Source organism: Hyperolius riggenbachi, chromosome 3 (assembly GCF_040937935.1).
Source record: "Hyperolius riggenbachi isolate aHypRig1 chromosome 3, aHypRig1.pri, whole genome shotgun sequence".
NCBI lineage: Eukaryota > Metazoa > Chordata > Amphibia > Anura > Hyperoliidae > Hyperolius > Hyperolius riggenbachi.
The window spans coordinates 517,984,808-518,011,836 of NC_090648.1; the positions used below are offsets into that span (position 1 = coordinate 517,984,808).

Below are 27,029 nucleotides of genomic sequence, written 5' to 3' on the forward strand. Positions count from 1 at the left end.
GAGGTGAGTGCTAAACAGCAGAGGGCCTGATTCCACAGGTCCCCCTTCTGCTGACCTCCCAGACCCCAACATTTTTTTTTGTTTTTATACAGGTTGTTACTATCCGGATCCGGACCGCAACCGTGTTCATACCGCACGGAAACCGTATGCAACCGGACCGGATCCGGACAGGAACCGTACGGTTCAGGTCCGATCCGGCTCCGGTGCGGTCCGGACATCCGGTGCGGTTTTTGCAAAACCGCAAGTGTGAACCGGCCCTAAGTCTATGCCACCGTTCACATGCGTCCGTTTCGTCCGGACCGGAGCCGGACCGGATCCGGACTCCGGTGTCCGTTCCAACATGCGCTATTTTTTGGTCCGGCTCCTCCGGCAGCCGTATCCGGGGCGGAGCCGGACTGCACCATCCGGCCAATGGAAACCAATGAGAACCGGAGAGCGCACAACACACTGGCAAAAAATCCGGATGTTCTACCCCACTTCCTATGAGGATTGTTGCGGCGATATTGTATCGGGGACACATGGGCAACCATTTTGGAGTGGAGCAGCACGAGCTGGAGATGTTGGCAGCATGTTGGAGGTGGAGGTGAGTGCTAAACAGCGGAGGGCCTGATTCCACAGGTCCCCCTTCTGCTGACCTCCCAGACCCCAACATTTTTTTTTGTTTTTTATACAGGTTGTTATCTCTTTTAGAATCCGGATCCGGACCGCAACCGTGTTCATACCGCACGGAAACCGTATGCAACCGGACCGGATCCGGACAGGAACCGTACGGTTCAGGTCCGATCCGGCTCCGGTGCGGTCCGGACATCCGGTGCGGTTTTTGCAAAACCGCAAGTGTGAACCGGGCCTAAGGCTTCTGCTAAATCTGCTGCTGCTGCAGATAAGCACAGGCATCCTCCTAATGATAAAACATGGCCTTTGTGCAATTTTATGTTGCCCTATGCAAAGACTGTCAGTTGTGCATACAGAGGGTTGTAGGGGAGGAGCCGGGTCACTCTGTTCAGGATACATTGAATCCTTTAGAGATGTGATTAATGCTTCATTGGAATCAATTAAGTCCTCATTATTGAATGCTAATCCATCCACTTCTCAGGTTGCTGTATCTGGAGTATCTGTGACTGAAGTTGATAGTTTCAGACACTAGAGAAATAGAATCTGAATCTGTTTCAAAGTTTAAATTCTGTATTGAGGATGTGGTAGCTGTTTTGTTTATTCATAATCAATTATACAAAGCTGAAGGATCCACTTAAAAGGTGGATGTTTATTTGAAAAGGTCTTGGGAGGCTAGTGCGGCTATGTTTAGGCCGGCTTTTACCTCTACATGTGTGGCCACAACTTTGGAGCTGTGGATTAATCAGCTCAAAGCTAACATACTGGCTGGTGCACCTGTTTTGCAATTGTTTAATTCTATTGCTATTTTCATTTAAACTGCTGCATATTTATCAGATGCTTCTGCTGAAGCAATTGGGTTTACAGCCAGGTCCATTGCTCTAATGTTTCTCTTAGAGCCTTGTGGCTTAAAATATGGGATGGTAATATCTCATCCAAAAACAGGCTGTGTGGTGTCCCTCTTTCAGGTGAATTGTTGTTTGGTCCAGAACTGGATTCAGCTTTGGAAAAAACATTGAATAAAAATAAAGTTTTGCTTAAGAAAAAGAAGACTGTGGTAGCAATATTTTTCGTAAGCCAAGGAGTGATCAAAAGGATGCCTCTAAGGATCAAAGTAAAGGCAGGAGGTGGACTTTTGACAAGTCCAGGAAAGGGGGCTTTAAGTCTAAAGCCCTAGAGTCCCAGTCAGAATCCCAATGACTCGTGTCAGGCGGTGGGGGGAAGGCTAAGATACTTTCTCTTAGGTGGGCAAAAGTGTCAAAAAATCCATTTATTCGCCAGACAATAATGTTTGGTTTCCAAATAGTTTGCCCTTCCTCCACCATCAAGATTTGTGATCTCAAAGGCCCTAAGAGATCCCACTCTGGTTCCAGAGATTTTGAGCATATTGCAGAACATGCTAAGACAGAATTATTATTATTATTATTATTATTGATTTATAAAGCGGCAACATATTCCGTGGAGCTGTACAAGGTAATGGAATTCATCCTGTGCCTGATTCTGCACCTAACAAACCTGAGTCGGTTTATGAAAAATTTTCGGATGGAATCAGTAAGGGAGTTATTGTTTCCAGAGGCCTTTATGGCATCTCTGGATCTAAGAGATGCATATTGGCATATGCCGATTCACCAAAAATCACAAAAATTCTTAAGTTTTGCAGTGAGAATAAATGGGATGGTAGAACACTACCAGTTTGTTTGCCTCCTGTTTGGGATCACTTCTGCCCCAAGAATGTTCACAAAAATTCTGGGAGAAGCATTAATTCCGTTAAGGGAACAATCGATTTTAATCATTCCGTATTTAGACGACTTGCTTATTCTAGGAAGTTCAGCAAAACAGCTGAAAATCCATTTGAATCTGGTATCGGAACATCTCCGATCCCTAGGTTGGATCATCAACCTGGAGAAGTCCTCTCTAATTCCAAGTCAGAGAACTCAGTTTCTTGGCATGCGAGTGGATTCAGTAAAACAGATGATTTTCCTTCCTCCCAAGAAGATTCTGAAGATAAGTTTGGCAGTGAAATCATTACAAGGGGAAGACAAAGTTTCCCTAAGAACGATTTTGTCGGTGTTTGGGTTAATGTCATCCACGATGGTGGCAGTTCCCTGGGCATTAGCGCATATCGGGAAGATACAGAGGGTCCTCCTAGAAAATTGGGACGGTCGTCCACAAACATTAGATTTCAAAGTCAAAATCCCTCAAACTGTGTGTCTCTGCAACGGTGGTTGGAGGAATCCTACCTTATGAAGGGCAGGCCTTGGAAGGGGCCTGTAGACAACGTAATAACTACTGATGCAAGTGCCTGGGGCTGAGGAGCTCATATAGCTCACAGAGCCTTTCAGGGGAAATGGACAAAATCAGTCTCAAAGGTTATCCAATTGAAAGGAATTAACAGTAGTAAGGCTGGCTTTATTTCAGGTGCAATCGATACTGTTGCAGTCCAATGTTCTGATCCAGTCGAACAACGTTACGGCAGTAGCGTTTATCAACAAACAGAGGCACGCGATTCCTGTTGTTGCAGGAGGAAGCGGAGGACATCTTGTCTTGGGCAGAAAAGAATGTGTCATCCTTGAGAGCTGTTCATCTCAAGGGAACACTCAATATACATGCAGACAAACTGAACAGAAGCAGGATTCTGTCATCAGAATGGTCTCTAAACAAGGAGGTGTTTTCGCAGACATCATAAAACGATGGGGAACACCGTCAATCGATCTGTTTGCAACAGAAGACAATACCCAGATTCAGACTTTTTTCTCTCTCAATCCAAGAGATCAAAGCAGGGGGGTGAATGCATTCATTCAAGAGTAGAACTTTCCACTTCTGTATGCATTTCCTCCTCTCAATTTGATTCCCGCGGTCATCAGCAAATGGAGAGGTTGTCAAAATTGGATGATTTTGATAGCACCTTGGTGACCGAGAAGGAGCTGGTTTTCAGCTCTCAGGTTAGCATCAGAAGACCCTTGGAGACTTCCTTGCAGGCCGGATCTACTGCTACAAGGGAACCTGTGGCATCCGCATCCAGGAAAATTGAATCTGTTAGTCTGGATCTTAAATTAGCCTTACTCAAAAAGTTGGGAGTATCTGAGAAGGCAGCCTCTACATTTGTTACTAGCTGTAAGGAAGTTACTAGGAGGATCTATCTGAAATACTGGAAGACTTTCCATCTTTGGTTATCTGGCTCTAAGTTTGATAGCTTGTCAGTCCCAGCAGTCCTGGTTTCTCCAGGACGGTTGGGATAAAAATATTTGTGAGTACGCTTAAGGTGCAGATTGCTACCTTATCTGCTTTTTCAGGTATCCCCTTGTCTTCCTCTCCAATACTGAGATTTCGGAAGGCTCTATCTAGGAAACTGCCAGTTTACAAGCCATACGTTTCTCCTTGGGATTTATCGTTAGTATTAGAGGGGCTGTCCAAAGGTCCTTTTGAGCCGCTAGGGGACAGTTCTTTTAAATTTCTTACATTAAAGACGGTATTTTTAGTAGCCATCACTACAGCCAGAAGGGTTAGTGAGCTACAGGCCTTGTCTATGAAAAGTCCTTATTTTCAGGATAGGTTAGTATTACAGACGGATCCAAAGTTTTGTCCAAAAGTTATGTCTAGGTTTCACAGGTCGCAGGATATTTTGCCTACCCTCTGTGAATCCAAGTTGTGGAAAAGAGAGGATTTTTCACTCATTAGATGTTAGAAGATGTGTTCTGGAATACTTGAACAGAGCTGCAGATGTCTGGAAGACCGATTCCTTATCTGTTTTATTTCAGGGAAAACTGTAGGTCAGATAGCTTCTAAATCTACTATAGCTAATTGGATTAGGTTAGCTATTATAGAAGCTTTCAGAGTTATGGGAAGTGAGGCTCCTGCCTCATTTAGAGCGCATTCTACTAGAGCTAGGGCAGCTTCTTGGGCTAATAATGCAGGGGCTTCGCCTGAGCAAATATGTAAGGCAGCAACGTGGTCAAGCTTTTCTACGTTCATCTGTCATTACCGAATTGATGCAATGTCTGCACACGACCAGGCGGTTGGTAGAAACGTTCTCCAAGCATTGGTCCCACCCTGAGGTTGTATTACTTGTTAATCGTCTCACCTTTGCCCTGAAGGATTGTGGGGAAAAAGCAGAGTTAGTACCTGCTAACGATGTTTTCAACAATCCTTCAGGGCAACGATCCCACCCGGGTGTTAATTGTCTGTGTCTGATAGTTGCACGGTTATGGGTTAGTGGAATGTTCACCTGTCGGGTACTTGGCTAAACGCACTGAGGGTGGACTAACCATGTGACTTTTTTATAGGGGAAGTGCTGTCTGTTCCTGTTCCTGGGAGGAGCTACGTCTCACCTTTGCCCTGAAGGATTGTTGAAAACATCGTTAGCAGGTACTAACTCTGCTTTTTCCATAACACCTGCGGCAGCACAGAGGGGGGAGGAGGAGGAGGAAGAAGAGGAGTCGTGTGGGGAAGGAGAGGAGTCAGACTCTGATGATGGTGATGAGGAAGGTGTTTCTGTGGAGGAGGAAGAGGCGGCGGAAGAAGAACAACCGCGGCAGCCGTCACAGGGGCCTTCTGCTGCTCCACGCTCCTGTGGTATTGTTCGTGGCTGGGGGGAGGAAGAGGAGTTGCGTCCCGTCACTGAGGAAGAGCAAGAGGAGATGGAGAGTACGTCTGCATCCAGCTTTGTGCAGATGGCCTCTTTCATGTTGTCCAGCCTGTTGAGGGACCCCCGTATCAAAAAACTCAAGGGGAATGAGCTGTACTGGGTGGCCACGCTACTAGACCCTCGCTACAGGCACAAAGTGGCGGACCTGTTACCAACTCAACAGAAGGCGGAAAGGATGCAGCACTTGCAGAAGAAGCTGTCGATGATGCTTTACAATGCGTTTAAGGGTGATGTGGCTGCACAACGCAATCAAGGTACCACTGGCAGTAACCCTCCTCTTCCCAAGTCCACGCAGGCAAGGACAGGACGCTCCAGTGATCTCAGGGTGATGTCGGACATGCGGACGTTCTTTAGTCCAACTCCTCGCCATAGTCCTTCTGGATCCACCCTCCACCAACGCCTGGACCGGCAGGTAGCCGACTACCTGGCCTTGAGTGTGGATGTAGACACCGCGAAAAGCGATGATGAACCCTTGGACTACTGGTTGCGCAGGCTTGACCTGTGGCCAGAGCTGTCCCAATTTGCCATACAACTTCTCTCTTGCCCTGCCGCAAGCGTCCTGTCAGAAAGGACCTTCAGTGCAGCTGGAGGCATAGTTACTGAGAAGAGAAGTCGCCTAAGTCATGACAGTGTTCAGTACCTGACCTTTATCAAAATGAATGAGGAATGGATCACGGAGGGCTACTGCACGCCCGAAGACTAAGTCAGTCCCCACACACAGCATCTCTGCCTGCAGGCCGCTTGCCTTCTCCGCCACTACCACCAGGGTCCAGGACTCTAGGCGGATTCGTGAATTTTTAAGGCCACTGCTAGCAGCGGCCGCTACACTAATTTTTCTGGTGCGTGTACAAGCCTGCCTAATTTTTCTGGCTGCACTGCGGGCGGCTGCAACAAATAAACAAAAGGCATGTACATCTGCCCATCCCCCTTCGTGATCATTACCTTGCCGCGGTGAAGGGGCTTGCGTATCACAATGAAGCAATGACCGCCGGCTATTTGAGTGTCTCGGGTGGGGGTGGCACACAAAAGATAATAAGGTCGTTGCTTCATTGTGGACAGACCAATTTTGATCAGCTGGACAGTCACTGTTGTTCTGTCATTGAGCTACCACAGCCCGGCGACCATATGGGCTTGAACACCACCACGGCCTGCACTCTGGCCACGGTGCGCACCAGTCCAGCATGGCCGTCACTACGCAAACAGCTGTTTGCGGTGCGTTACACAGTGAGTTTGGTGTGTCAGTGTGAAGCAGTACTCTAATTACACTCCCTGTTTGATGTATACACATGCAAGATGTTTTAAAGCACTTTAGGCCTGTCATTTAGCATTCAATGTGATTTCTGCCCTTAAAACACTGCTTTGCGTCACATCCAAATTCTTCCCCGGGACTTTGGGCATGTATCCCACTCCGCCATGCCCCCCTCCAGGTGTTACACCCCTTGAAACATCTTTTCCATCACTTTTGTGGTAAGCATAAATGTTTCTATTTTTCAAAGTTCGCATCCCCATTGAAGTCTATTGCAGTTCGCGGAAAACTTTTCCGCGAACCGAACCTTCCGCGAAGGTTCACGAAAGGGCGAATCGAAAATCGGAGGTTCGCGACATCTCTACTCATTACATGTGTGGGAGGTAAAGTTTGCTGCATTTCATGTGTTGGAGGTATAGTTTGCCTCATTGCGTTGTTGCAGGTAACGTTTGCTTTTATATTTTGATGGTCATAGACACTACATTTGCTACTTTGGGGTTATTGTTGTATTTCTTTTGGTTAATTTATTAGCATACCATTTATTAATCATGAGCCCCAAAAATGCCAAATTCTACGACAGGAACATTGAAATTGATATGTTTCGTGACGCTGGCCACTTCCATCTGGCTAGTACTGAGTCTGACCCCATGTTGCCTTTTGAGCTGCTTTATTCCTCATGGCATTCCTCAGAGACCTGGCTCCACATTGACATGATAGCATCACCCCATTTCTGCAGATTTATCATCTGCACATCCATGTTGCTGGTCTCCAGTTTCTCCACATCTGGGGGGACAACACCTTCCTATTTTTTTTTCAAATACTTGTATTGGAGCATACAGGTGAGGACATATAGATATACACAAGCACTAAACTAAAACAAATACACAAGGCACAGATACATCACTGAGTCATAGGCATGTCTTATTAACACATACTGTAGGTGAAAACACCACCAAAGATCAGCCTTGGAAGTAGCAGTAATCATATAGCAAGTCCTAATACAGTAAGCCTAATAGCTCTGAGGCAAGAATCGTCCAGCACGGCTCTGCAGCGAACGCTCAATGTTTCTGTTATGGATAAAGAGCATTAGGCCTGTCTCTGAACAAAAGTAAAATAACACTACAAACTAAATGGGTCTTAGTGTTCCAGTACTACAAAATCACTATCGATCTTCCGAGTCGGTTTATAGTGAATTAACGCCAGAGAAGATATGGCGTCTATTACCTAAGACCTAGCAAAGGATTTGTTCTTCTGAATATCTGTACACCAGACGTCCGGCTGACGTCATTAAGGGATGTTGTGTCTGCAGTGTATACTGGCCCCCTGGCGCATGTGAGATGTGGATGGAATTCTGTGTGGAATTGTGAGGGGACAGGAACATGGATGGGCTCAGGGCGGAGGCTGCGGTGTATACTGGCCCCCTGGTGCATGTGAGATGTGGATGGAATTCTGTGTGAGGGGACAGGTACATGGATGGGCTCAGGGCGGAGGCTGCGGTGTATACTGGCCCCCTGGTACATGTGAGATGTGGGTGGAATTCTGTGTGGAATTGTGAGGGGACAGGAACATGGATGGGCTCAGGGCGGAGGCTGCGGTGTATACTGGCCCCCTGGTGCATGTGAGATGTGGATGGAATTCTGTGTGAGGGGACAGGTACATGGATGGGCTCAGGGCGGAGGCTGCGGTGTATACTGGCCCCCTGGTACATGTGAGATGTGGGTGGAATTCTGTGTGAGGAGACAGGTACATGGATGGGCTCAGGGCGGAGGCTGCGGTGTATACTGGCCCCCTGGTGCATGTGAGATGTGGATGGAATTCCGTGTGGAATTGTGAGGGGACAGGAACATGGATGGGTTCAGCGCGGAGGTGGCTGGTGACAGCCACAGGTGAGGCTTATGCAGACAATTGTTCTTGTATTTAAGGATTAGGAGCGGCGAACGCTCCAGCTGTACTTTGGGCCATATTTGCTGTGGGATCTGTGTGGTGGGGGATGCTCTCTATTTATTTTTCATACACTGGGCTTGATTCACAAGAGTGCTAACTGATAGCACGGCCATTTTCTTGCGAAACTATAAAATTTTTTGCGAGCAAACGCAAATTTTTCGCACAAACCGATATTGTTTGCGCATGAAAATTTGTGTTCGCGTGCGAAAACTTTATAGTTTCACGTGAAAATTTGCGATCGCGCGAAATGCGAAAATTCGCGCAAAAACGCCCGTGCTATCAGTTAGCACTCTTTTGTGAATCAATCCCACTATGTCTTCTATTTCTGACGAAGCTCTTATGTTATAGAGTGAAACTAGTCCTAGTCTAACGGCACCAGCACTGTATATATTGTATAAATCAGTCTTTACCTCAACCCCAGCATCTATACCTTCTGTGAAGGCATCCTAATGGCTGTATACTACTATGTAGGAGTCTGTATGCTCACTTGTTGGTAATGAGTGTATTGACAGCTAACCTTTGATACATGGTATATGAACACCACTCCAACAGCCATGTGGAACGTATCACTTTTATAGCACTAACCCCAGTTGTGGTGGGAATAGCTACACCGCAGAACATAGATATGACTGACTGACATTTAGCTCCTGGGGGGATGAGCCAGGACCTCTCACCTTGGGTAGTGCATTTATAACTGTGTATACTAATGGATATGAGAACTATTAATTACGTGTAACGCATGAGTGTCAGCTCCCTTTGTATACACACGTCCTTTCTGAGACCCATTGATCACTGGGGTAGATGCATATCAATGTATCCAGCTGATTGATATGTGACACAACTGAGTCACCCCTTGTACATTTAGGTCAGGTCCCTCTGGGACATACTGTAGTTTGTGTTAGTATATTTTACCTGTACAATCATTCCGTTTGTTATCTGTACACCAGGCAGATATTCCGCATTGTTGAGAACTTCTTCTCCTCTCTGCCTTGTGAAGAGTAGACAGTATTTTGCAAGTCATAGATCAGGTCTAATTCCTTCACCCGTTGCAGAAGTGTTGGAATATGTACTGACTGAGCCCCAGTTTCTTATGATTATAGTTTTCGTTGCTTTTAAAATATGGAAACACTTCTTTCTTATGTGTTTGGGGAATGTTGTCCAATTACCTTTAGGGTCACTCTACCTAACTGTGTTTTGGGAGGAAACTTACACCATTAAATTACAGTTAGCCCCGCCCATATAATGTCATGGCCACACCCATTTTTGCTGTGTAGTGCTTTTCCTGCCACACTCTCTCCTTCCCGTTTTTATTGATGGGGGGGTTGTCTGTAAATAATCAGCACCCGGTGTCAGATACCCCAGCTATGCCAGTGTAGGGGGTTGTCTGTAAATAATCAGCCCCCGGTGTCAGATACCCCAGCTATGCCCCTGTGTGCCCTCAGTGTAAGGGGTTGTCTGTAAATAATCAGCACCCGGTGTCAGATACCCCAGCTATGCCCCTGTGTGCCCTCAGTGTAGGGGGTTGTCTGTAAATAATCAGCACCCGGTGTCAGATACCCCAGCTATGCCCCTGTGTGCCCTCAGTGTAGGGGGTTGTCTGTAAATAATCAGCACCCGGTGTCAGATACCCCAGCTATGCCCCTGTGTGCCCTCAGTGTAGGGGGTTGTCTGTAAATAATCAGCACCCGGTGTCAGATACCCCAGCTATGCCCCTGTGTGCCCTCAGTGTAGGGGGTTGTCTGTAAATAATTAGGACCCTGTGTCAGATACCCCAGCTATGCCCCTGTGTGCCCTCAGTGTAGGGGGTTGTCTGTAAATAATCAGCACCCGGTGTCAGATACCCCAGCTATGCCCCTGTGTGCCCTCAGTGTAGGGGGTTGTCTGTAAATAATCAGCACCCGGTGTCAGATACCCCAGCTATGCCCCTGTGTGCCCTCAGTGTAGGGGGATGTCTGTAAATAATCAGCACCCGGTGTCAGATACCCCAGCTATGCCCCTGTGTGCCCTCAGTGTAGGGGGTTGTCTGTAAATAATCAGCACCCGGTGTCAGATACCCCAGCTATGCCCCTGTGTGCCCTCAGTGTAGTACCAGGCAGTTCTTCACAATCTGACAAACCTTCTCTTGTTTTTCTCCAGCTTCGGAGAGGAGCCACTATTTCACCCTGATCAATGAGTCCCCCATGCTCAGCTACACAGACCTAATCGGATTCAGCTACCAAGTCGCCAATGGAATGGAATTTCTTGCTTCAAAGAATGTAAGTTGGTGCGGAGTTCTTGAAATCATGACATCATTATCACATGACATTATTTACATACTAAGAGCCTGATTCATTAAGCTGAGCTGCTATAGCGATACTTCACCAGCGCGGCCACTACCTCGTTAATAAACTTAGTAGCGGCTGCGCCAGTGAAGTATTGTGGTTGCGATACTTCACATCTCGCAGTAGATGCAAGGAGCGGCCGGAGCTTAGTAAGGAGTGTGTGTAATTTAGCAGCGTATGCTATGCAACACTACCAGACATAGCGCTTCATCCAGCCCATTTCGCCGCAGCTCCGGAGGCTCCCGGTGTCCTCCACTACAGAAACCTTGCCAGATCGGGTTCCGGTTCGGCTTCCTGTGCACTCCACGACACGGGTCACATGGTCTGGCTGACATCATCAGGTCTGTATTGCGCAATAGTAGTAGTAGTTCTGCTCCTGCGCAGTACAGATCTAATGACGTCGGCCAGACTAAGTGACCCGCGCCGTGGAGCGCACAGGAAGCCGACCCGGAAGCTGACCTGGCGAGGTCGGCTTCTGCAGTGGAGGACACCGGGAGCCACCGGAGCTGCGGCGAGGGCACAGGACGCTGCCAGGGGCTGGAGGGAGCCCCAGGTAAGTGGATTTTTTTTAGCTTGGACCTCTCCTTTAAAGCAATTCACTTTTTCTTCTAGTTATTTTCCTACCTTATTAATTATTGCCTTTTAAGCCACAAGCAAGGAAGAAAATATTCAGAATAATTCTGACAGGACTTTTCCTCCTATTTTTTGGTACTTTTTCAATTGCACTGTTCTAAAAGTTATTTTAAACAGAAGGTAAAAATCACAAAAGGTGAACAGAGGCGCCAAAAGGATAACATTTGCTAAAATTGTTAAAATGGCTGTGGAGGCTGTGGTGGTCTTACCTGCCTCAACCAGACATACAGCTGTCAATTTTTATCAAAATACGTTTATTTACATACTGCAAAGTGTACAGCAACGCATTTCTCAGGTATATCCCCGCTTCCTCAGGCAATAATAATAAGGAGTATCACACTAAAGAGACATAAGGAGCTATCAGACTGCTGTATATGTTTATTGTAAGGTGGGAAGGCAGATCTGAGACTAGGGACTATATTTGGGCATGGTAATATATTGCTATAGACAGAGGTGTGTGGGTACTTCTGCGGTGGGTTATATGATGTTACAAACAAGGGGGGGAAATGGGTAGTTGCAGAGAGCAAAGGTGGGAGAGCTGAGGTGGGTGTATTGAGTCTATAGAGCTATTTGAGCCAATAGATTGGCCGTGCAAGAGGTTGAGGGGAATAAAATAAGAATATGGACTTACCAGCTCGAAGTCAGGTGTACGCCTAGCGCCTCTGTGCCGATGTGCGCGGCGCTGGCGTATTAAATACTTTAGGTGGAGGTGATTAACCTATTACGTTGTCTGAGGGGGCGGGGGGTGGGCGGAGGCGTGTGGGTTGTGGTTTACGCTGGCTGCCAATAGAAGCCAATATATATATATATATATATATATATATATATATATGTATTATATATATATTAAAGAAAAGAAAAAAATAATATATATATATTGATTATTCTTATAAATGATCTAACTCTGTGCGATTTCTACAAGCCTGGGTGATATTACAACCACCCTTCCTCCTCTGTATCCTTAAACATTCCATAACATGAAGCTGAAAGGGCTCCATTTGTCACCTACAATTCTGCTGTGTAGAGCAAACTCGCCAGGTCTTTGTTGGCGATAGCAACGTGTTTTTATTGCTTCCTTACTCCCCCCCTCTTTTTTTCCATGAATACACGTCATTCAGTTTACCGACACAAGCAACGGTTTTATTACAGCTTGTTCCCCTACTGCCCTCTGTTTAAAATTAGGGCCTTCGGTGCTCCAACTTGCATCCCTTCCAAAGAAGCCGTACTGTACATGCGCATAGGCGGAGTCACACATACACAGGGACGGAGTCACACATACACAGGGGCGGAGTCACACATACACAGGGGCGGAGTCACACATACATGAGCCATACAAATCCGGTCATCTTCAGAAACATTCAGAGACACGAGTGCTTTCAAAGATGGGCACAACCGCACTGTGCGTGTGCAGGGGCGGAGTCACACAGGCGCAGGGGCGGAGTCACAAATGAGCAGTACGGATCCACTCATCTTTAGTAGCACTTGCATCCCTGAGTGCTTCCGAAGACGGGCTCAACCATACTCTGTATGCGCAGGGGCGGAGACACACATGTGAAGGGGTGGAGTCACACATGAGCAGTACAGATCCGCTCATCTTCTAAAGTACTTGCATTTCAAAGTTATTCCACTGCGCTCAGCGAGGTGGTGTCACCAAATAGAGAACTCGTTATGCCACCGATGAGTGCTGCTCCTTGTTTACTTTTAGGATTAGGGTAAACGGTGCTGATAAAAACAGAAAAAGAGAAAGGAGAGGAGCGCTCTCTGGTGCATTAACTTTTTTAATGGTACTTCTTGCACAAGGATAATGAATAAAACGTACAGTGTTCAATTTGAATAAAAAGCTCATCACAAATGTGTTGTATCACCGTGTCCAAGATGTTACATCACCGATCTGGTTGCCTCCACACTATGGCCAGTAGTAGTGGCGATCTAGTAGATCCGAACACACCAGCAGGGTTTGGAGCACAGGATTCTGCGGCAGCTGCCCTGCGCCTAGGACGTCATGGCGCGTTTCGGCGTGGAACGGCACCTTGATTTCTGAATGACATGTAAAAGTTGCTTTCATCCGAAAAAAGTACTTTGGACCACTGAGCAACAGTCCAGTGCTGCTTCTCTGTAGCCCAGGTCAGGCGCTTCTGCCGCTGTTTCTGGTTCAAGAGTGGGTTCATGCTTCCATCTGCTGAAAAGCTTTATGGAGATGAAGATTTCATTTTTCAGCACGACCTGGCACCTGCTCACAGTGCCAAAACCACTGGTAAATGGTTTACTGACCATGGTATTACTGTGCTCAATTGGCCTGCCAACTGTCCTGACCTGAACCCCATAGAGAATCTGTGGGATATTGTGAAGAGAAAGTTGAGAGACACAAGACCCAACACTCTGGCTGAGCTTAAGGCCGCTATCGAAGCATCCTGGGCCTCCATAACACCTGAGCAGTGCCACAGGCTGATTGCCTCCATGCCACGCCGCATTGAAGCATCCTGGGCCTCCATATCACCTGAGCAGTGCCACAGGCTGATTGTCTCCATGCCACGCCGCATTGTAGCAGTCATTTCTGCAAAAGGATTCCCGACCAAGTATTGAGTGCATAACTGAACATAATTATTGGAAGGTTGACTTTTTTTGTTTTAAAAACACTTTTCTTTTATTGGTCGGATGAAATATGCTAATTTTTTGAGATAAGAATTTGGGGTTTTCATGAGCTGTATGCCAAAATCATCAATATTAAAACAATAAAAGGTTTGAACTACTTCAGTTGTGTGTAATGAATCTAAAATATATGAACGTCTAATGTTTATCAGTACATTACAGAAAATAATGAACTTTATCACAATATGCTAATTTTTTGAGAAGATCCTGTATATGTGTTGGATAGTTGCAGACTGCATCTTATATAATCAGGTCAGATCCCTGCTGGAATCACTTTCCTGAATGGTGATGGATGAGTGGGGAAGGTAAGGACACACACACATTGGTTCCCTCATATTACCGCATCCATTGGTCAGCTGGCTGCACCGTGATCTATAGTTCCACCTCTGGACCCATTATACAATGCATGCTAACGTAATGCAAATTGCATGCAGCTGGGAAGTGGGCCAGAGAAATGCACTTCCTGCCAGCTGTGATTGGCCCATGCAATCTGCAAGTAATCCGGAACTTTCAGCCTCTTGTTTACCCTCCCTATGGATCAATATCAGCAACCTATAGACAGTAGTATAATAATGCCTATATGTAAATAATCAGCGTCTCTGTATATTGTGATCCGCAGTGTGTTCATCGGGATTTGGCCGCAAGGAACGTTCTGATCTGTGAGGGGAAACTGGTGAAGATCTGTGACTTTGGCCTGGCCAGAGACATCGTCAGAGACTCCAACTACATCTCCAAAGGCAACGTAAGTGTCTCCATAGAGGCCTCTATAGACCAGTGACCCAGATCAGGTCCTCCTCTGCCCCAGGCTGGGCTTGTGTGCTCGTTCCAGGGGAGTGGGGAGGAAGGCAGGCCTTCCACTATAGCAGTGTAAGTGTCTCCATAGAGGTTGTACGCTCATTCTGGGGGAGTGGGGAGGAAGGCAGGCCTTCCACTATAGCATTGTAAGTGTCTCCATAGAGGTTGTACGCTCATTCTGGGGGAGTGGGGAGGAAGGCAGGCCTTCCACTATAGCAGTGTAAGTGTCTCCATAGAGGTTGTACGCTCATTCTGGGGGAGTGGGGAGGAAGGCAGGCCTTCCACTATAGCAGTGTAAGTGTCTCCATAGAGGTTGTACGCTCATTCTGGGGGAGTGGGGAGGAAGGCAGGCCTTCCACTATAGCAGTGTAAGTGCTATAGTGGCTCAAATGCGATCACATTGAAAGCGCAATGGTGAACAGGCTCTTAGTGGTGGCGCCGTAGTGGAATCAGCTGGGTCAAGCCCAGATTTACATCACATGAGCCTATAGGCACAGATGTCCTGGCACCCTTGACTCCGCCCTCCATGAACCTACATACCCCCACTGCACCGCACCACAAGTGTGCTGGATGCCCCAGCTGTCACCTCTCCCCTACTTCCTCTGCTGAGTGTAGGTAGCCACAAGTGCCCCTTAGTATGAGGTAACAAGAAGAACCCTCAATATTATGTAGCTAGAGGTGGCCCTGGCTGAAGGGAGATCTGGTCAGGGGAATGCAGAGAGCTGGGTGAGTAGCCTCTCATTTACACTCTGCTCGGGACTCTGCATAGGGAGGGAGGCTGGGACACTTCCCCTCCATCATCAGGCGCCTGCAGGCACATGCCTACAGTGCCTTATGGAAAATCTGGGCCCTGGTTAGGGGATTAGGTATTTGACCAGTGACTATAACTGAAATCACCCAAGGAACAGTGTCACAGTGCTGATAGAGAAGTGTGACAGTTACAGTCAGCATCTCACTAATGCTCACAATTTCTACTTCTCCCGGCGCCAAAACGAGCGCTGAAATCACATGCTGAGAGTTGGCGGCTGCAGGACTAAAAAACAGACAACCTTCAGCTGGAGTCTCTGGACTTCATCCATGAATATCCGGGAAATGTGCCATACTCTGGCAGCGTACTGACGGCAGGAGAGCAGCGGGTTATGCTAATAGTGTGATGTGCGCTGCTGCCTGGTAACATGGCCGTCTGCTGCCTGCGCAATACAAATTACCAGCTATTTCTGCACCAGGCCATTGGAGAGATAAAAGTACCTGCAGAGGCGTAGCTATGGGGGGGCAAGGGGGGAACATATGTCCCCGGGTGCAGCACTGTGAGGGCGCTCAGCACGGCCATAGCGCCCCCACAAGGATAAGAGGGGGCTCGCTGGCTGCCCAAAGTGCCCCGGCTTCTCCCCCTCATTCTGCAGAAGCGTTACCAGCAGCAGAATCAGGCAACCTAAAGGGGGCACATCTGGCTATCTAAACAGGGTGAAGGGCACATCTGGCTAACTAAAGGGGGCACATCTGGCTATCTGAGTGGGGTGAGGGGGCACATACAGCTATCTAAATAACTTTTGACGCCTCCCATGACCATATTCTGAGGTGTGGCCACGCCCATTTTGTCCCCTGGCGCTGAAAACCCTAGCTACGCCTCTGAGTACCTGTCATTTAGGATTCCCTGGAATCTACCACAAACTATGATTATTAGTCTACTGAGCATTTGGCTGAAATAAAACTAAAGTGAAGAAACGCACCAGGAAATGGCAAGGAAATCTCTGTATTGTGTAAATGGAAACTTCTGCTTCACCCAACACTGAGGAGCTTAGGATAGACATGGCATGTGCCAGCTTCACCCAACACTGAGGAGCTTAGGATAGACATGGCATGTGCCAGCTTCACCCAACACTGAGGAGCTTAGGATAGACATGGCATGTGCCAGCTTCACCCAACACTGAGGAGCTTAGGATAGACATGGCATGTTCAAGCTTCATCCAACACTGAGGAGCTTAGGATAGACATGGCATGTGCCAGCTTCATCCAGCACTGAGGAGCTTAGGATAGACATGGCATGTTCAAGCTTCACCCAACACTGAGGAGCTTAGGATAGACATGGCATGTGCCAGCTTCACCCAACACTGAGGAGCTTAGGATAGACATGGCATGTGCCAGCTTCACCCAACACTGAGGAGCTTAGGATAGACATGGCATGTGCCAGCTTCATCCAACACTGAGGAGCTTAGGATAGACATGACATGTGCCAGCTTCATCCAACACTGAGGAGCTTAGGATAGACATGGCATGTGCAAGCTTCATCTAACACTGAGGAGCTTAGGATAGACATGGCATGTGCAAGCTTCACCCAACACTGAGGAGCTTAGGATAGACATGGCATGTGCCAGCTTCACCCAACACTGAGGAGCTTAGGATAGACATGGCATGTACCAGCTTCATCCAACACTGAGGAGCTTAGGATAGACATGGCATGTGCAAGCTTCATCCAGCACTGAGGAGCTTAGGATAGACATGGCATGTACCAGCTTCATCCAGCACTGAGGAGCTTAGGATAGACATGACATGTGCCAGCTTCACCCAACACTGAGGAGCTTAGGATAGATAGACATGGCATGTGCAAGCTTCACCCAGCACTGAGGAGCTTAGGATAGACATGGCATGTGCCAGCTTCACCCAACACTGAGGAGCTTAGGATAGACATGGCATGTGCCAGCTTCACCCAACACTGAGGAGCTTAGGATAGACATGGCATGTGCCAGCTTCATCCAACACTGAGGAGCTTAGGATAGACATGGCATGTGCCAGCTTCACCCAACACTGAGGAGCTTAGGATAGACATGGCATGTTCAAGCTTCACCCAACACTGAGGAGCTTAGGATAGACATGGCATGTGCCAGCTTCACCCAACACTGAGGAGCTTAGGATAGACATGGCATGTGCCAGCTTCACCCAACACTGAGGAGCTTAGGATAGACATGGCATGTGCCAGCTTCATCCAACACTGAGGAGCTTAGGATAGACATGGCATGTGCCAGCTTCACCCAACACTGAGGAGCTTAGGATAGATAGACATGGCATGTGCCAGCTTCATCCAACACTGAGGAGCTTAGGATAGACATGGCATGTGCCAGCTTCATCCAACACTGAGGAGCTTAGGATAGACATGGCATGTGCCAGCTTCATCCAACACTGAGGAGCTTAGGATAGACATGGCATGTGCCAGCTTCACCCAACACTGAGGAGCTTAGGATAGACATGGCATGTGCCAGCTTCACCCAACACTGAGGAGCTTAGGATAGACATGGCATGTGCCAGCTTCACCCAACACTGAGGAGCTTAGGATAGACATGGCATGTGCCAGCTTCACCCAACACTGAGGAGCTTAGGATAGACATGGCATGTTCAAGCTTCACCCAACACTGAGGAGCTTAGGATAGACATGGCATGTGCCAGCTTCATCCAACACTGAGGAGCTTAGGATAGACATGGCATGTGCAAGCTTCACCCAACACTGAGGAGCTTAGGATAGACATGGCATGTGCCAGCTTCACCCAACACTGAGGAGCTTAGGATAGACATGGCATGTGCCAGCTTCATCCAACACTGAGGAGCTTAGGATAGACATGACATGTGCCAGCTTCACCCAACACTGAGGAGCTTAGGATAGACATGGCATGTGCCAGCTTCACCCAACACTGAGGAGCTTAGGATAGACATGGCATGTGCCAGCTTCACCCAACACTGAGGAGCTGAGGATAGACATGGCATGTGCCAGCTTCACCCAACACTGAGGAGCTGAGGATAGACATTGCATGTTCAAGCTTCACCCAACACTGAGGAGCTTAGGATAGACATGGCATGTTCAAGCTTCACCCAACACTGAGGAGCTTAGGATAGACATGGCATGTGCCAGCTTCATCCAACACTGAGGAGCTTAGGATAGACATGGCATGTGCAAGCTTCACCCAACACTGAGGAGCTTAGGATAGACATGGCATGTGCCAGCTTCACCCAACACTGAGGAGCTTAGGATAGACATGGCATGTGCCAGCTTCATCCAACACTGAGGAGCTTAGGATAGACATGACATGTGCCAGCTTCACCCAACACTGAGGAGCTTAGGATAGACATAACATGTGCAAGCTTCATCTAACACTGAGGAGCTTAGGATAGACATGGCATGTGCAAGCTTCACCCAACACTGAGGAGCTTAGGATAGACATGGCATGTGCCAGCTTCATCCAACACTGAGGAGCTTAGGATAGACATGGCATGTGCCAGCTCCATCCAACACTGAGGAGCTTAGGATAGACATGGCATGTGCCAGCTTCACCCAACACTGAGGAGCTTAGGATAGACATGGCATGTGCCAGCTTCATCCAGCACTGAGGAGCTTAGGATAGACATGACATGTGCCAGCTTCACCCAACACTGAGGAGCTTAGGATAGACATGGCATGTGCCAGCTTCATCCAACACTGAGGAGCTTAGGATAGACGTGGCATGTGCCAGCTTCATCCAGCACTGAGGAGCTTAGGATAGACATGACATGTGCCAGCTTCACCCAACACTGAGGAGCTTAGGATAGATAGACATGGCATGTGCCAGCTTCACCCAACACTGAGGAGCTTAGGATAGACATGGCATGTGCCAGCTTCATCCAACACTGAGGAGCTTAGGATAGATAGACATGGCATGTGCAAGCTTCACCCAACACTGAGGAGCTTAGGATAGACATGGCATGTGCCAGCTTCATCCAACACTGAGGAGCTTAGGATAGACATGGCATGTGCCAGCTTCACCCAACACTGAGGAGCTTAGGATAGACATGGCATGTGCCAGCTTCACCCAACACTGAGGAGCTTAGGATAGACATGGCATGTGCCAGCTTCACCCAACACTGAGGAGCTTAGGATAGACATGGCATGTGCAAGCTTCACCCAACACTGAGGAGCTTAGGATAGACATGGCATGTGCCAGCTTCACCCAACACTGAGGAGCTTAGGATAGACATGGCATGTGCCAGCTTCACCCAACACTGAGGAGCTTAGGATAGACATGACATGTGCAACCTTCACCCAACACTGAGGAGCTTAGGATAGACATGGAATGTGCAAGCTTCACCCAACACTGAGGAGCTTAGGATAGACATGGCATGTGCCAGCTTCATCCAACACTGAGGAGCTTAGGATAGACATGGCATGTGCCAGCTTCATCCAACACTGAGGAGCTTAGGATAGACATGGCATGCGCCAGCTTCATCCAACACTGAGGAGCTTAGGATAGACATGGCATGTTCCAGCTTCATCCAACACTGAGGAGCTTAGGATAGACATGGCATGTGCAAGCTTCACCCAACACTGAGGAGCTTAGGATAGACATGACATGTGCCAGCTTCACCCAACACTGAGGAGCTTAGGATAGACATGGCATGTGCAAGCTTCACTCCAACACTGAGGAGCTTAGAATAGACATGGCATGTGCAAGCTTCATCCAACACTGAGGATCTTAGGATAGACATGGCATGTGCAAGCTTCATCCAACACTGAGGAGCTTATTATAGACATGGCATGTGCCAGCTTCATCCAACACTGAGGAGCTTAGGATAGACATGGCATGTGCAAGCTTCATCCAACACTGAGGAGCTTAGGATAGACATGGCATGATCCAGCTTCATCCAACACTGAGGAGCTTAGGATAGACATGGCATGTGCAAGCTTCACCCAACACTGAGGAGCTTAGGATAGACATGGCATGTGCCAGCTTCATCCAACACTGAGGAGCTTAGGATAGACATGGCATGTGCCAGCTTCATACAACACTGAGGAGCTTAGGATAGACATGGCATGCGCCAGATTCATCCAACACTGAGGAGCTTAGGATAGACATGGCATGTGCAAGCTTCACCCAACACTGAGGAGCTTAGGATAGACATGGCATGTGCCAGCTTCACCCAACACTGAGGAGCTTAGGATAGACATGGCATGTGCAAGCTTCACCCAACACTGAGGAGCTGAGGATAGACATGGCATGTGCCAGCTTCATCCAACACTGAGGAGCTTAGGATAGACATGGCATGTGCCAGCTTCATCCAACACTGAGGAGCTTAGGATAGACATGGCATGTGCCAGCTTCACCCAACACTGAGGAGCTTAGGATAGACATGGCATGTGCCAGCTTCACCCAACACTGAGAAGCTTAGGATAGACATGGCATGTGCCAGCTTCACCCAACACTGAGGAGCTTAGGATAGACATGGCATGTGCCAGCTTCACCCAACACTGAGGAGCCTAGGATAGACATGGCATGTGCCAGCTTCACCCAACACTGAGGAGCTTAGGATAGACATGGCATCTGCAAGCTTCACCCAACACTGAGGAGCTTAGGATAGACATGGCATGTGCAAGCTTCATCCAACACTGAGGAGCTTAGGATAGACATGGCATGTGCCAGCTTCACCCAACACTGAGGAGCTTAGGATAGACATGACATGTGCCAGCTTTACCCAACACTGAGGAGCTTAGGATAGACATGGCATGTGCAAGCTTCACCCAACACTGAGGAGCTGAGGATAGACATGGCATGTGCCAGCTTCACCCAACACTGAGGAGCTTAGGATAGACATGGCATGTGCCAGCTTCACCCAACACTGAGGAGCTTAGGATAGACATGACATGTGCCAGCTTCATCCAACACTGAGGAGCTTAGGATAGACATGACATGTGCCAGCTTCACCCAACGCTGAGGAGCTTAGGATAGACATGACATGTGCAAGCTTCACCCAACACTGAGGAGCTGAGGATAGACATGGCATGTGCAAGCTTCACCCAACACTGAGGAGCTGAGGATAGACATGGAATGTGCAAGCTTCACCCAACACTGAGGAGCTTAGGATAGACATGGCATGTGCCAGCTTCATCCAACACTGAGGAGCTTAGGATAGACATGGCATGTGCCAGCTTCACCCAACACTGAGGAGCTTAGGATAGACATGACATGTGCCAGCTTCACCCAACACTGAGGAGCTTAGGATAGACATGGCATGTGCAAGCTTCACCCAACACTGAGGAGCTGAGGATAGACATGGCATGTGCCAGCTTCACCCAACACTGAGGAGCTTAGGATAGACATGGCATGTGCCAGCTTCACCCAACACTGAGGAGCTTAGGATAGACATGGCATGTGCCAGCTTCATCCAACACTGAGGAGCTTAGGATAGACATGGCATGTGCCAGCTTCATGTTAGAGAGAAGCAGGGGAGGAAATTATAACGCTGTTACGTAACTTATCTGATCCTCGCTAAATTCATCAGAATTGCCACAGAAAGTGATCCCAGGCTCCTCCCCGGCTTAAGTCATTCTATAAACCTGAATGTGACCCACAGAGCTGACACTCCTGTACAGTGATGAGTATTTACTGATCACGTGAAGAAGTCTGCTTATGTTTGGAAACCACACCGGACTCTGCATATTCCATAAGATTTCCCAGCTCTCTCTGAATATCTGTCACTTCTGAATATTCCTTGAGGAAGACACCTTGTGTGGCCTCAAAACGTTGGCAAAGTTCTTTATATGATCATTAAGTACTCCTAACCACCGGTGTGCTGATCCAGCATCTAATTCAGTGGCCAAATCCCGTCACTAGCTATGGACATGCATTACAAGTCATCATTATTGATAAAGTCGCTCCTGAAAATGTCCTTCTACCGCCTGGAGGGACCTGGCAACTGATGCGGCGGAAGCTGTCGCTGTTGCGCCTCCCCCCGCCGGAAGCCCAATGTATTACTTATCTTGTTGCTGTCGCTAGTCCGCGTACTGACGCGGACTAGTGACAGTTGTGGCGGAGTTGCGGCGGCAACTGTCGCCAGGCGATTGAGCGGTTTAATCGCCTGGCGACATCAGCGACGAGCGACAGTTCGGGGTGCACGCCCGTGCAACGCCGCATACTCACGGGCGACCTGTCGCTGCAACACGCGCGCGCCGCGTGTTGCGGCGACATTTGTAGCCCGTGAGTATGGGCCATAAGTGTTAGCGTAGCAGCCACTCCTAATGCAAGATGGTTGCTGGTGTCTCATAAAAGCCCCCGGGGACATATTGCTGTGACTAGGGACACGTCACAGCAGCTGTAACCAGTGTGGAACGGGCCAGCAGATTGGCCACCCCCCAAAACATGTGACAGATTACCCAGCAAGCTCATGGTGAACCAGAACTCCCAGGAGTGTGTGAGGGGCTGATAAGGATCAAAATGCTTCCTTACTAAGATGCAATGGATAAAAAAAATGTGCTTTATTAAAACAGAAGGAATTTGCGATAAATCACATTGGTGTAAGTATATGGTGCTTCCCACAATGCATCACTGCTGAATATGCAAATCATCCCTTGTCCCTGTAAGCTAGCCACACCTCCAGATCCGCTGGGATGCAATGATGTGTCAGCTTGTTAATTGTATAGAGCCACAATAATCCAACATGCATGCAGACTGTTTCACACTAGTTGATCCTCATCAGTGCATGGCATGGAATAATGTGGCTTGAAGCACCCCAAGACATGTATAATACATCTAGGAGATGGGTCACCCCGGGACATGTATAATACTTTTTGTTTTCTCTCCTTGTAGACGTTCCTCCCTCTGAAGTGGATGGCACCGGAGAGCATATTCAACAACCTGTACACGACTCTCAGTGACGTCTGGTCTTTCGGAATCCTCCTCTGGGAAATATTCACATTAGGTGGGGCTTATATCATATATCTCTATATCATGTGACTGTGGATCAGTTCCATGTCCCATACAGGGGAAAAGGGCATCAAGATATGACTCCCAACACTAACCCTTCCCCACTAACCCTAACAGTAACCCTTCCCTTGCCTACTCCTAACACTAACCCTCCCTACTCCTAACACTAACCCTTCCCTACTAACCCTAACCCTTCCCCACTAACCCTAACAGTAACCCTTCCCTTGCCTACTCCTAACACTAACCCTCCCTACTCCTAACACTAACCCTTCCCCCTAGGCCCCTACACCTACACCTAACACTAACCCCCTCCCAATACCAACCCTCCCCTACCTAGACCTAACACTATCCCCCCTACTCCTAACACTAACCCTTCCCCCTAGGCCCCTACACCTACACCTAACACTAACCCCCTCCCAATACCAACCCTCCCCTACCTAGACCTAACACTATCCCCCCTACTCCTAACACTAACCCTTCCCCCTAGGCCCCTACACCTAACACTAACCCCGTCCCAATACCAACCCTCCCCTACCTAGACCTAACACTATCCCCCCTACTCCTAACACTAACCCTTCCCCCTAGGCCCCTACACCTACACCTAACACTAACCCCCTCCCAATACCAACCCTCCCCTACCTAGACCTAACACTATCCCCCTACTCCTAACACTAACCCTTCCCCCTAGGCCCCTACACCTAACACTAACCCTCTCCCAATACCAACCCTCCCCTACCTAGACCTAACACTATCCCCCTACTCCTAACACTAACCCTTCCCCCTAGGCCCCTACACCTAACACTAACCCCCTCCCAATACCAACCCTCCCCTACCTAGACCTAACACTATCCCCCTACTCCTAACACTAACCCTTCCCCCTAGGCCCCTACACCTACACCTAACACTAACCCCCTCCCAATACCAACCCTCCCCTACCTAGACCTAACACTATCCCCCTACTCCTAACACTAACCCTTCCCCCTAGGCCCCTACACCTACTCCTAACACTAACCCTTCCCCCTACACCGAACACTAAACCCCCTCCCAATACCAACCCTCCCCTACCTACACCTAACATTAACTCCTCCTACTCTTAACGCTAACCCTTCCCCCTACTCCTAACACTACCCCCCCTCCCAACACCAACCCTCCCCCCTACACCTAACACTAACCTCCCCCCACTCCCAACACCAACCCTCCCCTACCTACTCCTAACACTAACCCTTCTCCACTAACCCTAACACTAACCTTCCCCCCCCGCCTACTCCTAACACTAACCCTTTACCCTACACCTACTCCTAACACTAACTCCCCCTACTCCTAACACTAACCCTTTTAACCCTTTTCCTGCCCCTAATACTAGCAACTCCCCTCTACAAGTAACCCCCCCCCCCCCCCGACTCCCAACACTAACTCCCCCTACTCCTGACACTAACCCCTCCCCCACCCACACCTAGCACTAACCAGCCACCTATTTACGCCTAGCGAGAGAATGTTCTTGATTAACACAGAAAAGTAAAGTATCATAAAAAAATAGTTTTCCAGTATTTAAGTTAATAAATACGACAACATTAAATGAATCATGATTCCTCCCCTTTAAAGGACCAATATTGCAAAGGAAGAACCGACAGGTTTTGGGCCAGTCCATCTCCTCATGGGGGATTCTCAGGGTTTTCTTTGTTTTCAAAAGCATTTCCTGAACAGCAGTTGCAAAGTCTAACTGACACAATAGTCTGCAGGTGAGTAGGGAGGCTGGCATTTTACTATTTTGGCAGTTAAACTGCTGTTCAGGAAATGCTGCTGAAAACAAAGAAAACCCTGAGAATCCCCCATGAGGAGATGGACTGGCCAAAAACCTGCCTACTTTTTTGGCAATAGTGGCCCTTTAAGGGCACCTGCCTGTTGCTGCTAAAATACACCCTCTGTTTCTATTACCCCAGGTGGAACCCCGTACCCAGAGCTTCCAATGAATGAGCAGTTCTACAACGCTATAAAGCGAGGCTATCGAATGTCACGGCCGTCATATGCTTCCGAGGAGATGTAAGTCCATATACAGGATCTTCTCAAAAAATTAGCATATTGTGATAAAGTTCATTATTTTCTGTAATGTACTGATAAACATTAGACTTTCATATATTTTAGATTCAAATACACACAACTAAAGTAGTGCAAGCCTTTTATTGTTTTAATATTGATGATTTTGACATAAAGCTCATGAAAACCCAAAATTCCTATCTCAAAAAATTAGCATATTTCATCCGACCAATAAAAAAAAAGTGTTTCTAAAACAAAAAAAAGTCAACCTTCAAATAATTATGTTCAGTTATGCACTCAATACTTGGTCGGGAATCCTTTTGCAGAAATGACTGCTTCAATGCGGCGTGGCATGGAGGCAATCAGCCTGTGGCACTGCTCAGGTGTTATGGAGGCCCAGGATGCTTCCATAGCGGCCTTAAGCTCATCCAGAGTGTTGGGTCTTGTGTCTCTCAACTTTCTCTTCACAGTATCACACAGATTCTCTATGGGGTTCAGGTCAGGAGAGTTGGCAGGCCAATTGAGCACAGTAATACCATGGTCAGTAGACCATTTACCAGTGGTTTTGGCACTGTGAGTAGGTGCCAGGTCATGCTGAAAAATGAAATCTTCATCTTGGAAGCATGAAGTGCTCCAAAATCTCCTGATAGCTAGCTGCATTGACCCTGCCCTTGATAAAACACAGTGGACCAACACCAGCAGCTGACATGGCCCCCCAGACCATCACTGACTGTGGGTACTTGACACTGGACTTCAGGCATTTTGGCATTTCCCTCTCCCCAGTCTTCCTCCAGACTCTGTCACCTTGATTTCCGAATGACATGTAAAAGTTGCTTTCATCCGAAAAAAGTACTTTGGACCACTGAGCAACAGTCCAGTGCTGCTTCTCTGTAGCCCAGGTCAGGCGCTTCTGCCGCTGTTTCTGGTTCAAAAGTGGGTTCATGCTTCCATCTGCTGAAAAGCTTTATGGAGATGAAGATTTCATTTTTCAGCACGACCTGGCACCTGCTCACAGTGCCAAAATCACTGGTAAATGGTTTACTGACCATGGTATTACTGTGCTCAATTGGCCTGCCAACTCTCCTGACCTGAACCCCATAGAGAATCTGTGGGATATTGTGAAGAGAAAGTTGAGAGACGCAAGACCCAACACTCTGGATGAGCTTAAGGCCGCTATCGAAGCATCCTGGGCCTCCATAACACCTGAGCAGTGCCACAGGCTGATTGCCTCCATGCCACGCCATCTATGGGAGTTTTATAGGGACGTATATTGTAGACTATAGCACAAAAAGAAAGTGCCATTATTGACAGATAAAACCTCATATGTACTTAAACATAAAAAAAAGAGACAAAGACATATAAAACATGTGACCAGTCATTGGTTCCCCACACAATATACCACACACTGGTAATATAAATACAATGCTGGGATA

At 47.9% G+C, this 27,029-nt stretch overlaps 1 protein-coding gene across 1 annotated transcript in view; it reads left to right on the plus strand.

The window, feature by feature from the left end:
• Positions 1-27,029, plus strand: part of PDGFRB (platelet derived growth factor receptor beta) — a 302,725-nt gene that overhangs the window by 264,133 nt on the left and 11,563 nt on the right. The window contains exons 18-21 of the mRNA XM_068278422.1: positions 10,581-10,699; positions 14,667-14,789; positions 23,446-23,557; positions 25,503-25,602. Of these exons, the coding sequence (XP_068134523.1) occupies positions 10,581-10,699; positions 14,667-14,789; positions 23,446-23,557; positions 25,503-25,602 (454 nt within the window). The remainder of the gene's footprint in view (positions 1-10,580; positions 10,700-14,666; positions 14,790-23,445; positions 23,558-25,502; positions 25,603-27,029) is intronic.